The sequence below is a fragment of the Falco rusticolus genome, chromosome 13, assembly GCF_015220075.1.
Source record: "Falco rusticolus isolate bFalRus1 chromosome 13, bFalRus1.pri, whole genome shotgun sequence".
In the NCBI taxonomy this organism is placed as follows: domain Eukaryota; kingdom Metazoa; phylum Chordata; class Aves; order Falconiformes; family Falconidae; genus Falco; species Falco rusticolus.
In genome coordinates this window covers 14,584,281-14,597,853 of record NC_051199.1, presented here as the reverse complement: position 1 = coordinate 14,597,853, position 13,573 = coordinate 14,584,281, and the positions used below count along the sequence as shown (strand labels likewise).

The following is a 13,573-nucleotide window of genomic DNA, read 5'->3' as shown; positions in this document are numbered from 1 at the left end:
ACACTCCTGGGAAGTTTTGCACAGCCAGATTTTGACGTGTTCCATAGGTAGACCTGAGGCTCTTCCATTTGCTAATATAGTCAATAAAAATCAGCTTCCATATGTTTTTGGGTTTGTTTTTTTTTTTTTTTTTGGGGGGGGGGAAGGGTTTTCTGTATTCTCTCTTAGAGGATCCTAATTAGCATCTTCCTGAACTGTAAACTCTGGAATTAAATCTGCCAGGCATGCTCATACAGACTGTTTTAAACTAGTAGGATGTGCAGTAGCAGAGAGAACAGAAAATGGTCCCAAACATCTCACTCTGCTCTGCTGGGCTCTGTGAATAGGCTCTGCCATTTCTGTAGCCATGCATCATATCTGTCTGCAGATCCCATGTGCTTGATGATCTCCATGGCGACTTGAGTACTTGAGGCAGAATTATGAGCTGGTAAGTCAAGTTTATTCTCCCTCTTCCTCCTCTCCTCCCAGTGCAATGCAGGTGATTACATGTGTTGCATTTTGGTGTGGAGGGTGCTTGCCTGGAGCAAAGTACAGCCAGTTTGTTTTAATTCTCAAAATACAGTTTAAACACCTCACACAGATCAGCAGAGCCCTGCCGAGACAGGTGGGGTGTGTGTGTGAAGGGAGTACAGGATCATTTTTTGGGTCTGGGTGCAGGCATGACATCCCTTGTAGGGGAGGCTGATGCTATGCAGATGGAGTACACTGAGAAATCCAAGGGAGTTTTTCCTACTCTGTGCACAGGAAATGTTGACTGGGGGCCAGCAGTAGGGAAATGCAGGTAATTAGCTCCTCTGTCTTTACTGGATACCCTGAAGAAACAGAAACATAAATATTGAATTACAAAGATAGAATTTGTGTAGTCTCAGAATATATACATACATTATAAAGCAGAATTTTAGGTCTAATGTTTTCAGTTAGCCGGTGGGTACATTGAAGTTTTGCCTCTTTGTATTCGCAAAACACTTTTTCCTCTTTCCATTGGTGCAAACGACTTGAATAATGTTTTTCTTGTTTGTTAGCATCATCTCCCCCTGTTGTCCATCGACATAAAATGCAGTGTTCTGGAACATGAGAAAGGCAATACATTTCCTCCAGTTCTTTGTAAGCTGATATGAAGTAGACAGACACCTTCTGAAGTTTTGTGCATGCTGTGCTCTTTTTTTCTTTGCTGCAACAAGAAAAGCCTTTTCTTTTAACCTGGCTTCCTTTGAAGAAGTAACTCAGGAAGCTTCATGGCCTCTCAAGGTAAGTGCATCTATAGTCTGTATTTTTAGATCATGTTTACAGAAAACTAGTCTTGTATGTTTCCAGCAATCAGCAGTCTGATGAAATGAGAGTTTCAGGCTAAAACCACATCAGCCAAAGCACAGTTGTTTTGGCTTCCTTTAATTTTTCAGCGTTCAAGAGGCTCCTAAGGAGACTAAAATCTATACTAGAATGTTATTTGAATAAAATATGTTAGAAGATGTTAGCATTTGCATTCAATCAGAAAATTCAGTGTTTGTATGTTTGTGCCTGAACCTGTCAGTACAGAATGCGTGGGAAGGGCAGGTACTGAGCCAAGGGTACCACTATTTTTGCACACTTCTTTCCTATTCCACTTTGAAAATACCAAGTCTGCAAATGCTTTTCACTTTCAAAAGTAGCCAGAGTCCCTATAACCAAGTTGGAAAAATAAATATCTGAAGAATAACTGAATTTAATTAATTACCCCTACCTGCATTCATCTTTGTCACATAATGTCTTTCAGCAGCAGTCGGCGGGGTATGCAGGGCTATAGGCAACCATCGCAGCATGCTGATCCAGCCAACCTTCTAAATTCATCTTCTCCATGCTTTCAAACACTTAAACTAAGCAGAAGGACACAAATATGTTTGTTCTTAACATGAACGCAACTCCACAGAGGTCACCCTGTTCTGACGTACAAAGGCAGATGTTGGCCCAGGGAATTGCAGCAATGTCTATGTTTGCCAAATGTTTACCCCTCTTTGTTGCCTCCAAAATACTCCATTCTGCATTTACAGCACTAAAAAGTATACAGCAGCAAGCAGGTTTTACAGCACTGTTGTACTCTTGCAATATACTTTTTAAAAAATTTTGCTTATCTTTAGCCATATAAAAGAGATCTGGTTTTGTATATTTTTAATGCATAGTAGTTAACAGAAGCAGCAAAACAGTAGTGTTGTGTAAGATGGTTTTCATAATGAAGAAACTTAATAATATACTTCTTCTAGGAACAAGTAACTACAGATTATGTTTGAACAGAATGCTCACTGTATCATATGGTAACTTTTAAGTTTTCCCATACCACAAATGAAATGGGAAACATCCATAAAAATAGACAAAGTGTCAGAGTAGCTTGGATTGTCATCAATATTTAATGTATTTACTGTTTGATTTTTGTATAGCTTAAAATTTGACAGGTAGAACTGCAATTTGTTGTCTTTTTTTTTCTCTTTATTATTCGAGAATAACACTAACGCTCGGCCACTTCATGGCATTTCATGTAACAACAAGAGTTATGGCAGTAACAGAACCCTGTGAGGTAAAATGATGCAGAAGAGCATATAAAATATTTATTACCCAGTTATACATTTTTAAAAGCCAGCTACAAATTCAAAGGGGTTACTTCCTTCTGTGGTCTCAGACTTTGAAAGAAAGCATGGCTGCAAAGACAAATTAAGATCAAAATATGATTAAACGATGAATCAGCCACAGTGAGTTCAAATAATGCTAAAGGATTTCATTTAAACCCACAACAGCAAAAGAGAGCTTCAGACTTAGAGCCAAAATTCCTTGTGGACCTCAAACCCCATCGTGCCTAAGTATTGTCACACATGAGAGAAAAACGATCAGTTTGGGGACTGCTTTACTGCCGAAGCGCAGGGGCTCAGCTTAATAAAAGGAGCTGCCGTTTAGATGTGGAGAGCTTCAGCTTGCTCTTTCTTGTTCTGGCAGAGCCAGTGTTACTGAAGGCTGTGGAAAGATGCTTGTAGTAAAACCAGTAGGAGTGTGCTGAGAACCAAATGGCTGAGTTAATTGCTGTGTTGTGGGAGGCTGTGCCTGTGCGTATGAAGGGGTGTGGGCATACAGGTGCTGTAGCAGTAAATACTCTCGTTATCATCACAGCACTAACCAAGGTAATCATCACTGTGTCCTAAAGGATGTGTTAGCAATAGCAGATGCAATAGCATTTGCAAATAGCAATAGCAAATAGTTTAATGGTATCTAATCTTTTCATTGAGATAATAATGAATATTACACTTTAAAAGGCTGCGTAGACTTTGATACCAGGGTGGTAATATCCAGCTTGGGGAACCTGAGATCCCTGCAAAGATTATCTCCAATTAAAAGAAGATATGCATGCCCTCAAGGTGCTAGAAAGCATCTTGCCAGAAGCAAGCCCTCAGCAGCTCCGTGTACATTAGCACAGGGAGCAGGACTGAGCAGCCTGTGCTGAGGAGCTTGTGGCCACCCTGTGTGTAAGTCCACACCAGATCCAGCCTCGTCACACAGACTCAGTGCTCGCAAGCTGTCAGAGTGGATTAGGTGCCCTCTAAGACCACATCTCCTGGTTTAGCTTCATCTACAGCGATTCCACTTTGCATGCTCTAAGACTGCTTTATAAAGTAAATCAGAATGCTCGAAGTGTAGGACCATCAGGAAGTTTGTTTCAGATCCTCACTCCTGATCTGAACTAAAATGCTGATATAGTCACAGGCAGAATGTAACATTATTGCTCTAGCTTTGACCCAAGCTGTTTGTCTCTGTTAATTTCTGATATATTTTTTTATTCTTTTTCTGCAGAACCTCAGGTACAAACCAACCCAACCTTTAGGGATTACCTCCCTGGTTCTTCTGACTTTTCAGAACAGAATAAGCCCATTGAACCAACAAGTCTCTGGAAGCAACTATCACACGCTCATAACTTGCCACCTGGTCTGGAGCACCTGAACCAAGTACTGAATCTTTCCAAATGTTAGAATTGTTCTGTTTTCCTTGTAGACTTCTTTGATACCTTGGGGATTGGGGTGATTTGGTGGGGTTTTTTTCTTGAGGGAGGAGCAGGTGGAGATGGAGAAGCCTTTTTGCTGTTTGCCTATTACTATGAGATAAGGAGTGTAGGAATGACAAGCCCTTCCTTAATTGCTGTCATTCATTTTTATAGAAATCCCTTTGTAGTGCGTGCAGGTCTCCTTGCACCAAACCCATGGTTCTCTTCCCTTTAAGACTTCTGCTAGGTCATAGCATTGCACCTCTTATTGTCCCCCCAGTTTCCTTCCAGCTTCTTAAGAGCTCACCTTCAGGGATATAGCTATCAAACTCTGGCTGGCCTCAAAAAGACTATAACAGGGAGTGTGTGAAGGAATTGTCACTTCCTTATAACCCACGCTTTGAAGAACACAAAGGTCATCTGAGCAAACATCTTCTGCCAAGGACAGTGCTCTCCAGGTTAGAGGTAAGGTCCCAGGGAGGCAAGCTCCCAAGGGGACACTTTGTGAGGGTGAGCTTGGGTAGCCACAAACCCACACCAGCCCCTCTGTGCTGGGTCGTGGGGCAGGAAAGCACTAGTGCCCGAGAGAGGGAAACGCCTGGAAATGGAAGCAGACAAGTAGGTCACAGGCAGGGGAGGGAAAGATAATGCTAAAGTCCCGTTCGTCCTACTGCTGAACGTGTGGCTGTTCATTGCGCTCAGTGAGACCTCTCGGCTCCTGGAGCTCAGACCAGTGATAGTCTGAACCTCTGCTCCACAAGTTTCATCTCTTCCTGCATATTTTTACTGGGAGGATCACTCCCTGGTGCTGCTTTGACACTTTCTCCAGTTTGCATTTCACATGTGGCAGGACTCTGCCACTCTTTTATATGCTGAGTGTCATACATGCTGCCTGGTAGCGGCAGGGACAGAATCAGGCCCCTGGTGTAGTCAGGTTGCGATTCAGATACACACGCTTCTGCTGTGTTTGTATTTTAGTGGTGCTGGGAAATGTTTATTTCACTCAAGGTCTATGTTTTAGATATATATTCCTTGTAGTTTTATAGAGAAGCAGAAACTGAATGTATTTTATATTTGGAGCTAAGTTACCTAGATAGTTAATGAAACTGGGACACCCTTCAGAAATAATCTGCCGTGCGGAGTTATGATTTTCATTTCATGGCGCCCATGCGCAAAATGATATGTGTTGTCAATTACATGAGCATTTGCTCACAGACTGTGGGAGCTACATTTTTTAGTCTAAAAGTGATGGTGATAGTAAATGCTTGGCAGGTTACATATTCAGTCTCCTGTATGAACATGAATTATACCTCAGATTTACCCATACAATGTGGGCAAGCAAATTCTCTATTACTCCATTCTATAGAACCTTTACATCTGACATAAAGACGAAAGAGCAAGTCACTGTCAGAACTATAACTAGAACTCAAGGCCCCATTCATGCTTGTTCTCGGCCCAATAACCATGTGTCTGTGCTGCAGCCCTCACTAATTATTCTCAATTTTCTCCGCAGTCTGAAAGTGGAAAGCATGTGTGCAATGCTGATTATTGGCACATACCCACAGCCAGAGTTTCTGTGCATTGCAGAACATTTTGGTGTGTGATGCTGAAGTCATACCGTCTGTGTGACTAATGAAACAAGCTCATACAGGAGAGATTGGCGCATAAAAGAGATTTGACCAGCAGGGAGAGGGCTGCTGGCAGAATGAATGTGGGATTCACAGCTGCCAGGGTGATCCCTTGGGATTTATCCTGATGGACTAAGAGATTTTCACATAATGAAATTCTCAAATGAAGATGTTTCTAGCAGAACTGGGAATTTTTTATGCTATTGGGAAGACTAGAATACTGTGTATCCTTCTGGTTGTGTGTGTATTGGGGAAAGGTGGGTCCAAGCAGAAACAGGCACAGACAAGTGCTGCTGGAAGGTTGTGGGGGATAGAGAATCTGCTTTAAAACAAGACTGCAGTTGTTTCATCTTTAGACCAAAAAAACCCCACGCTACCAGAGAGGGAACCATGACAGAGTACCTAGAAGACTGAACAGCCTGTGGAAGAGAGAGACATTTATTTTATAGAATTATATTACCCAAGGAAAGATTATATAGAAAGCAATTGTGAATAAATACAGGATAACAAATAGAAATGAGGTTCTGGGATTATCTCCAGCAGGAGTGGGGAAGATAGCTGGATAGATTTGAGGAAGCTGAATATATTTCTTAATAAGTCCGTGATGTGTTTGACTTTGAAACAAGAATCCAAATTTAGTGAATCTCAGAGATCCCTACAGTCTTATTCTAAACAGCAACTCAAGAGCACAGCATATAGTGTTGGATGAGAGGAAAAGAAAATATCTGTCCTGTATGTTAAGGCCAGAGAGTAACATTTCACTCCGCAAATACAGACCTGGAGTCAGTCAGCCTGCAGAGCTCTTTGCTCAGCTGTTCAAGGTGCACCAGAGAAGGGCAACAAACTGCTGCCTTGGCAAATAGATACCATGCTTTCTATAACTATCACAGAAGTGACACTCCTTAAACAATTTCCTACAAAGAAAAGCTACCAAACCTCATTATTATCTTCCAGATCACAGCCATAGTTTGAGGAATTGTCCAGCATCCATCACAAAAAAATCAAAGGAACCTTTTCCCACAGTAGGAATAGACAGATAAGACTTTGGAGAAGAATTTTCCAAGTAGCTCAACAGCATGTTGTACCACTGTTCAGGCTTAACCGATTTTGTAAAAAGCTTCTTAGTTTAGACTTGGTTAGACTGATCAGATGTAAATGTAATGCCCACAAAACTGAATCCTGAGAATTAGCTGTGTATAAGGAAGTTTCACATATCTGAACTCAAGAGAATTCAGGCCCCTGTGAACCAAAGGGCTTTAGATGTTTTCAAATACAAATGCAGAATTCCCTTAATCCACAAGCACCGCAATAAATGATGCATCAGAAGAGCTGCCTTGCAGAAACCAGTGAAAGGCAAAACCAGCCTAACAAGTGGTGCTGCCGTGTTGTCTCAACATTGGTTCTACATTGTTCGCAATAAGCCAATACACAGACCAAAATCACTCAAAACTTTTAACAGTTCAGGCTCATTAATTTTCTTTTCCCTGTGAAGGTCTATGTGGGGCAAAGAAATCTGTATAAAAATAAATACTAAAATATTAAAATAGCCCTGCCACCTTTAACTTCTTTATTCTTTTTTTTATCAGCAGAGCACTTCCCATGAGCTCCAAGAGTTCACATCTCTCATGAAACTTAAACACAAACAGCAAAGATGCTTGGGAGAAAATTTTAAGTCCAAATATTTTTTATTATTTCAGTTAGTGGCACGCACATTTCAGAGATTAATGAAAGGGATAAAGAAGTTCCTTTTTTTGACCAGTTTTTCTTTGCAGACTGAACTAGCTGCAGGAGATGACTAAAACTGACAAATGCCTGCAACAGTTTAAATATGTAGCAGGCAAGATTTATCAATTGTAGAATGTACAGATGCTGGAGAGCTATGACATGCCGGTGTCAGAAGGTTGCTGTGCGCTTTCTGTCTGCAGCTGTGAGTAATGGTAAAATCCCGTGCCAAGAATTTGCCCATTAGGAATTTAAGGAAAAGAGATTAGCAAAGCCTAAACTATCACATAAAACAGGCATAAAAAGTCACATTAAACTGAAAGGTAGACTGAAACTATGCCTTGCTGGTTTTATAATACTAATGGCTGTTCTCTAAGAAGAATAATGTTAGAAGGGCGATAAGCACAGCAAAGCTGGGTATCATGGCAAACAGTTTTTCTCCTGCATTTGTAACCAGCTCACAGGGGAAGACAGTTTCAGCCAGCCAAGGGTTTCTCTGAGGAGCTGTTGTTTTGCTCCTTCTGGCACCCTGGTGTGGCCGTTTGCCAGACTGAGGGTGCAGAACTGGTGCCTGATATCAGAGTGTTAAAGCCTGTGTGCCGTCGTTGGCATCGCTCGATTGCCCTGCTGGGCTGCTCTAGTGGGGCCCTTTTGGATGTGCCTGCAGCACGTTTTGAGCTTGAGCTCAAACTCACTCACTCCTGTACTAGCACGGTGCCCAACAGTGACCTTAGCTTTGGGGTAAGGGGTTTCCCCGCTGCCAGGGCCGAGAGAGAGGAACGGGAGTGAGAAGTGGGTCCTGCTTCTCACAGACATCTTTCCATTGCTGTTGTCTTCTCATTCCTGCTGTGAAGATTATTTTTCTTCAAATGTGTGGGTGAATTACATGACTACAGCACTCAATGTCACACTCTTCTGTCATCATTTCAGAGAGATGTCTAAAGTGTGACTTGAGATAGCCCTCAGGCACCCAGTTTGTGCACCTCTGGAAGGAGAGCAATCCTAACAACAGTGACATGAGCAATAAAAACAGACAGGTGATCACTGGCAGCCCCAAACCTTTCCAGCACCTACCATCTTGTGGTTTTTGTTTTTGTTTTTGTTTTAAACAGCTGGACCAGATAATTATTCATCAGCAAGTGGACCTTCTTGAAGGTATGGTGCAATCCTTGTCGCTCTTTAACTGCGCTGGTACACAGATGTTTCCAAAAGGCTTCCAAGTCTTGCCCCCAGCTCGCTGAAGTCATTGGGAAGGCTGCACATCAGGGCTGTGGTGTGGAGTTAGTGTGGTGAAAGCTTGCTCTTTTATGCCTGTTCTGCAGCAAATCAATGAGGAGAGAAATTCCAGGGAGCAATCTCTATACCACTCCTAAATTATCTCCCTGACACCTTCCTCTCAAAGTTATTGAAGTTTAACCATCTCTCCAATCCTTTGAAAACTTTATTGTCATTTTATTTAACAATAGCTATCATGCTACAAGAAACAAAGGAAATAAAGACAGGAAGGCTGGAAGACACAAAACAAAGTGTAAGAGTTTCTGTTTACATAGTTCTCAGAATTTCAATGTACTGAACAAGTATTAAGTTCTGAAAGTAAACACCTTTTTAATGTATTTCTCCCATTCAACAAGTTTTGGGCCTGACTCTTGGATGCCTCACTGGGTGAAAGTTTTGTCACTGAAGTGCAACAGACTCATACTGTTATTTTTCACAGATGACAAAAAAGCCCAAACCAAAACTCAGGGTCTGGATTCTGGTTTGTGATACACATTTTATTGCACAGCAAATTAAAGTTGTTGAACTAAACATTCCTCCAAATACAGACCTGACATTATTATATCCTTAAAATTGTATGGTTTTAGTGTCATTATTTCAAAACAATTTTTTAAACAGTCTCTGTTCCATATATTCTATATAAATATCATATATATGTTTATATTAACATTATACTGAGATTATGTTCTACTTGTTTTGCTTTATTAGCTATACTTGGCACAAAGACTTCCAGCAAATATGAGATAAAAAACCAGCTGGGACAAAGAGTTTACTTTGCAGTAGAAGAAAATGATTGCTTTGATCGTAACTTGTGTTCGCCTATAAGGTCTTTCACCATACGGATTGCTGATAACGCAGGCCGAGAAGTGATTACAGTGAACAGACCCTTGAGATGCAACAGCTGCTGGTTCCCCTGCTTCCTGCAAGAGGTGAGTGAATCCTAATTGCCTTTTGTCCAAGCACCTCGCTGTATGTGCACAGCATTAATGAAGCCTCCTGCAGCCTCTGCAAGGATGGCAGGAAGGAATGCACACCCTCCGTTCAGCCTGGGGGACCGCGTGGAGGTTTTTGTTTAGATGTAGCTATAGGTACACAATGCCCTCTGAGTTACGTTCCCAGCACGCCTCCTCCCTTTTGTGGGACCTTACTTTCCTGACATCCTAAATAAAGTTTTGGCGTCTGATGATACAGCTGCCTCCCCAGCCAGGTAACCCCCCAGAACACTGCCTGCCCTGACAGACCACATCTGCTGGTGTCACGGATGGAAGCCACCCCCTGCACTCCCGGCGGGTGAAGGATGGCCGTTAGTGCCTGTGGGTATGACTAGGAAGCAGCTCTTCGAGGAGGCTGGTGCTTTGCACCATGGCTCTACCTCTTCGAGGCCATACATCTCTGGGGAATTGTAGAACTTGGAAAGAAGCTGCTTTGAGTGAAAAATGCAGATCCTGTAGAGTATCAGATCTTTTCTCCTTATTTTTCACTCTCCTTTGTTCACATGTCTGTCTTGTTTTACAAAAATGTTTTATAGGTTAACTCATCTGCCTACCTTCTCAGTACTGCATCAGGATTTAAAAGAAAATAAGAAGGTCCTTTGGTAGCACAGCTACTGTATAAAAAGACTTATAGGATACTCACTGATTACAATAGCAAAAACTTTCACAGCATATGGCTTTTATCATACCTTATATGTAAGATGTTAGCTTCTGGTGCAGCTTTGGAGCTTTATATCATCCACTGTATTTAAAAACACCATTAGAGAACCCTGTAATACCCATTTCAGAGTCTGATAAAATTATATATAGTTATAGTCTATAAATAAATATTTTTTCTTTATATAAACAATAAATTATTATGGACAAATACGCTAATATAAAATCACTTTGTAAGATTTTTTTTGTTTTCCTTTGTTTGCTAGTTAGAAGTTCAGTCCCCACCAGGTACAATAGCTGGCTATGTTGTACAGAACTGGGACCCTTTCCTGCCAAAGTTCACTATACAGAATGAAAGTAAAGAAGATGTACTAAAAATAATCGGCCCATATGCAACTTGTGGCTGTTTTGAAGATGTTGACTTTGAGGTATGTTTCTTATCAGTGTTAAGAATTTTGAAGTTTTAGTCATTCAAATACATTTCTTACTCAAAAATCCTGTTATTCTACCCTTAAATATATTATGTATATTGCTATAATTATGGAACAGAAGTACAGCAATATGCATTGGAGTTCCTGACTTGTACACCCAGATTCCTACAGATGTTTTTTGGACAGGAATGACAATTCCTTCAAGGAAATAAACCTGTCACTAAGTGAAGTCCTGGTCCTCTGCAACCCATGAGCACTCAACTGTTCATTTTGATAGGCTCGGGGTTTCCTCCCACGTGCGTTCATTGTTACCTGACACATAGTCCCGTGGAGCCTGTGGCATCAAATCTGTTCCCTTCATTAATCTCAGACTGAGAACCATGGGCAGGATTATGGTCCAATATGTTTACATCCATTTGACAACATTCACCAGGAGATAAATAATTCTGAGGAGCAATTAAGATATTTAAGAGATGAGAGGGAGAATGTGAGATGCTCAAAGAAACCCTGGACAGAGTTTTCTGATGTGAACAAAGCGCTTTGCCTTAGTTAAGGAGTCATAAAAGAGCTTCTGTGTTGATTAACTCATTAGCCAAATCAGAAGACTTCAGTGGGTACTGTCCGAAATTTCAGTACACTGTGAGAAACATGCAGATGGCTGCATAACTGAGAATATAGCTGTCAGTGGTAGGGGACAGTGGTCCACAGCAATGGTACTGATGCGACTTGGAGCATACAGAAACACAAGACAGGGGGGGGAAAAATCATTGTGAAAGAAGAGCAAAAGTGATACAGACTTTCACAATTGCTTTCCTTTACTTTTCTGTCAGATCTAAAGATGCTGATGTTTCCAAACTTGAGACCCTTTCTTGTGTGCCACTCCTAAAGGCAAATCTGACACTAATAGAACATCTCAATGATAGGAATAAAAGAAGAACATGACAGCTATAGCATACTCAGAGTCAGAGCGCAGTCATTAATTCTGTGGCGATACAATCAGTGTGTACTTGATTTATTTATGTTTAGTTTTATTCCTTTTTTTTATTTGTGCAGGTAAAAGCTCTCAACGAGACGTCAACAATTGGCAAAATTTCCAAGTACTGGTCTGGATTTGTAAACAATGTCTTCACCAACACTGCCAACTTTGGGATCCAGTTCCCTGTAGATCTTGATGTGAGAATCAAGGCAGTAATGATTGGTGCTTGTTTCCTCATTGTAAGTATGCAAAACCAAGAGGTAGACCTATAGAGGTGGGTAGACTAGGACCAAAGGTGACTTTGCCATCAGCTGTGATCCCACAAAGGCCTAAGTGCAGTGGCAAGCCAAACCCACTACCTAAAAGATAAGTTAACTGAAAAACTTCTAATTTTTATAGCTGCTTTTGTTTTTTTTCTTATTTTCTGAGCTTCTTTCGGTTCCTGAATTTCTGTTTATTAAATCATTTGAACTACATGTGGAATAGTATTTAATATTTTGCATGGCAGGATCAAATGCCAACATACATGTCAAACCTACCAAACTCCCCCAAATTCCTTACCTGTTGTGTCTGAATGGGTGTATGAACCCGAACAAAAGTTATGTCATTTCTAATAATAATGTCAAACTGTGAGTGCCACTTCAATAGCTCTGTTGATCCTTGAATGGAAGACCTGACCTTCAGGTCATATGAAATTTCCTACAAAAAATTCCCTTGTTAAAATAAACATAATATAAGAACGATATGAAAGGGAGGATACTCACCGCTGGGGGTAAGGATGAAGTAAGGATCCGTATTTTCTAGAATTACAAATTGGTATTTGCTGTGTACCTCCTTTGCCAACACTACTGTGTTAATATTAACACACAAAGGTTTCAAAAGCATCTGTGATACTTACATCAGAGAATATAAATTTATGTTATAAATATATATAAAATAAATAAATTTAAATTATTCACTGGAGAGTGTTTGCTTTAAAATAATTAGAAATTCAGAAATTTTGCTTTTATTAGGCTAGAAATGTAACTTTCATGACACTTAAGATTTTCAGATTGTCTCCTCCAAAGCTCCTGTTTCTCAGTGGCAGAGTGATAGAGAACGATTGACTGATCTAATTACTTTATGTAGTAAAACCCTGCAAGTAAGACTTTACAGTAATTGTTGAGGTTTTGTACCTTCCAAATCATTCACAGTTTGTTTATTTGTAGGACTTAATGTTCTTTGAAAACTCTTTGGATGGATTATAACAAGATGACAGATACAATAAAATATGCATAATGTGTTTCAGTAAGTAAAAATGAACATAAATTGATCTTCTTGCTTTGAAGACTTATACATTAGATACTTTCTAATTCTTTTTCATTTTCTTCCAGAAATCCCTTGAGCTTTGGACATGATTTTGAACTGCACAAATCCTTGTTCCTTATAGGAAAAGATAGGGAGCTAATGATGATATTTATTAAAATATGTCTCACGTAAATAATAATTTGGCACTTACATTTTATATGCATTGTAGCTAAACACACACTTCTCACACAGAGCACTGTTGCTTTGGAACAGTGCTATTCTCTTCTTTCTCTTTTGATGTTCCTGCATGGGAAATCATGAAAGATTAGATGAAGGCTTGCAGCATCACTGATGAAAGTCTATGTTTAGAGAAGCCTTTGATGTTTTGCAAGTGCTGGTACCAGTTACTAACCACATGAGGGTGTGTACTGGGGGTTTTGCTTTTTCATAATTTTAGAAGTAATTCTCTGATTTGTTATTTAATTAATGGCAACAAACTGACATTGAAAGCAACAAATATAAAGACATTACCAAATGGGAAGTTCAAGATGTTATCTGTTTGAGTGAGTTGAAAGAAGGGAAGTTACGTTTTCTAGTAAATTAATTTT

General features: G+C 40.3%; 1 protein-coding gene across 1 annotated transcript; it reads left to right on the top strand.

Moving 5' to 3' along the window:
- Positions 1–1,029: 1,029 nt before the first annotated feature.
- Positions 1,030–12,964, top strand: LOC119156412 (phospholipid scramblase family member 5-like). Its single transcript, XM_037406095.1, has 7 exons — positions 1,030–1,248; positions 3,811–3,962; positions 8,460–8,502; positions 9,331–9,551; positions 10,538–10,699; positions 11,756–11,917; positions 12,887–12,964. Exons 1-7 carry the CDS (start codon positions 1,236–1,238, stop codon positions 12,923–12,925), a joined length of 792 nt encoding a protein of 263 aa, XP_037261992.1. The 5' UTR covers positions 1,030–1,235; the 3' UTR covers positions 12,926–12,964.
- The last annotated feature ends 609 nt before the right edge of the window (positions 12,965–13,573 follow it).

Bases quoted from the DNA above. Each gene is read 5' to 3' on its own strand.
- LOC119156412 (XM_037406095.1), top strand. The intron at 8,503-9,330 runs GTATGGTGCAAT...TTGCTTTATTAG, and splicing joins GCAAGTGGACCTTCTTGAAG to CTATACTTGGCACAAAGACT. The intron at 9,552-10,537 runs GTGAGTGAATCC...TTTGTTTGCTAG, and splicing joins TCCCCTGCTTCCTGCAAGAG to TTAGAAGTTCAGTCCCCACC.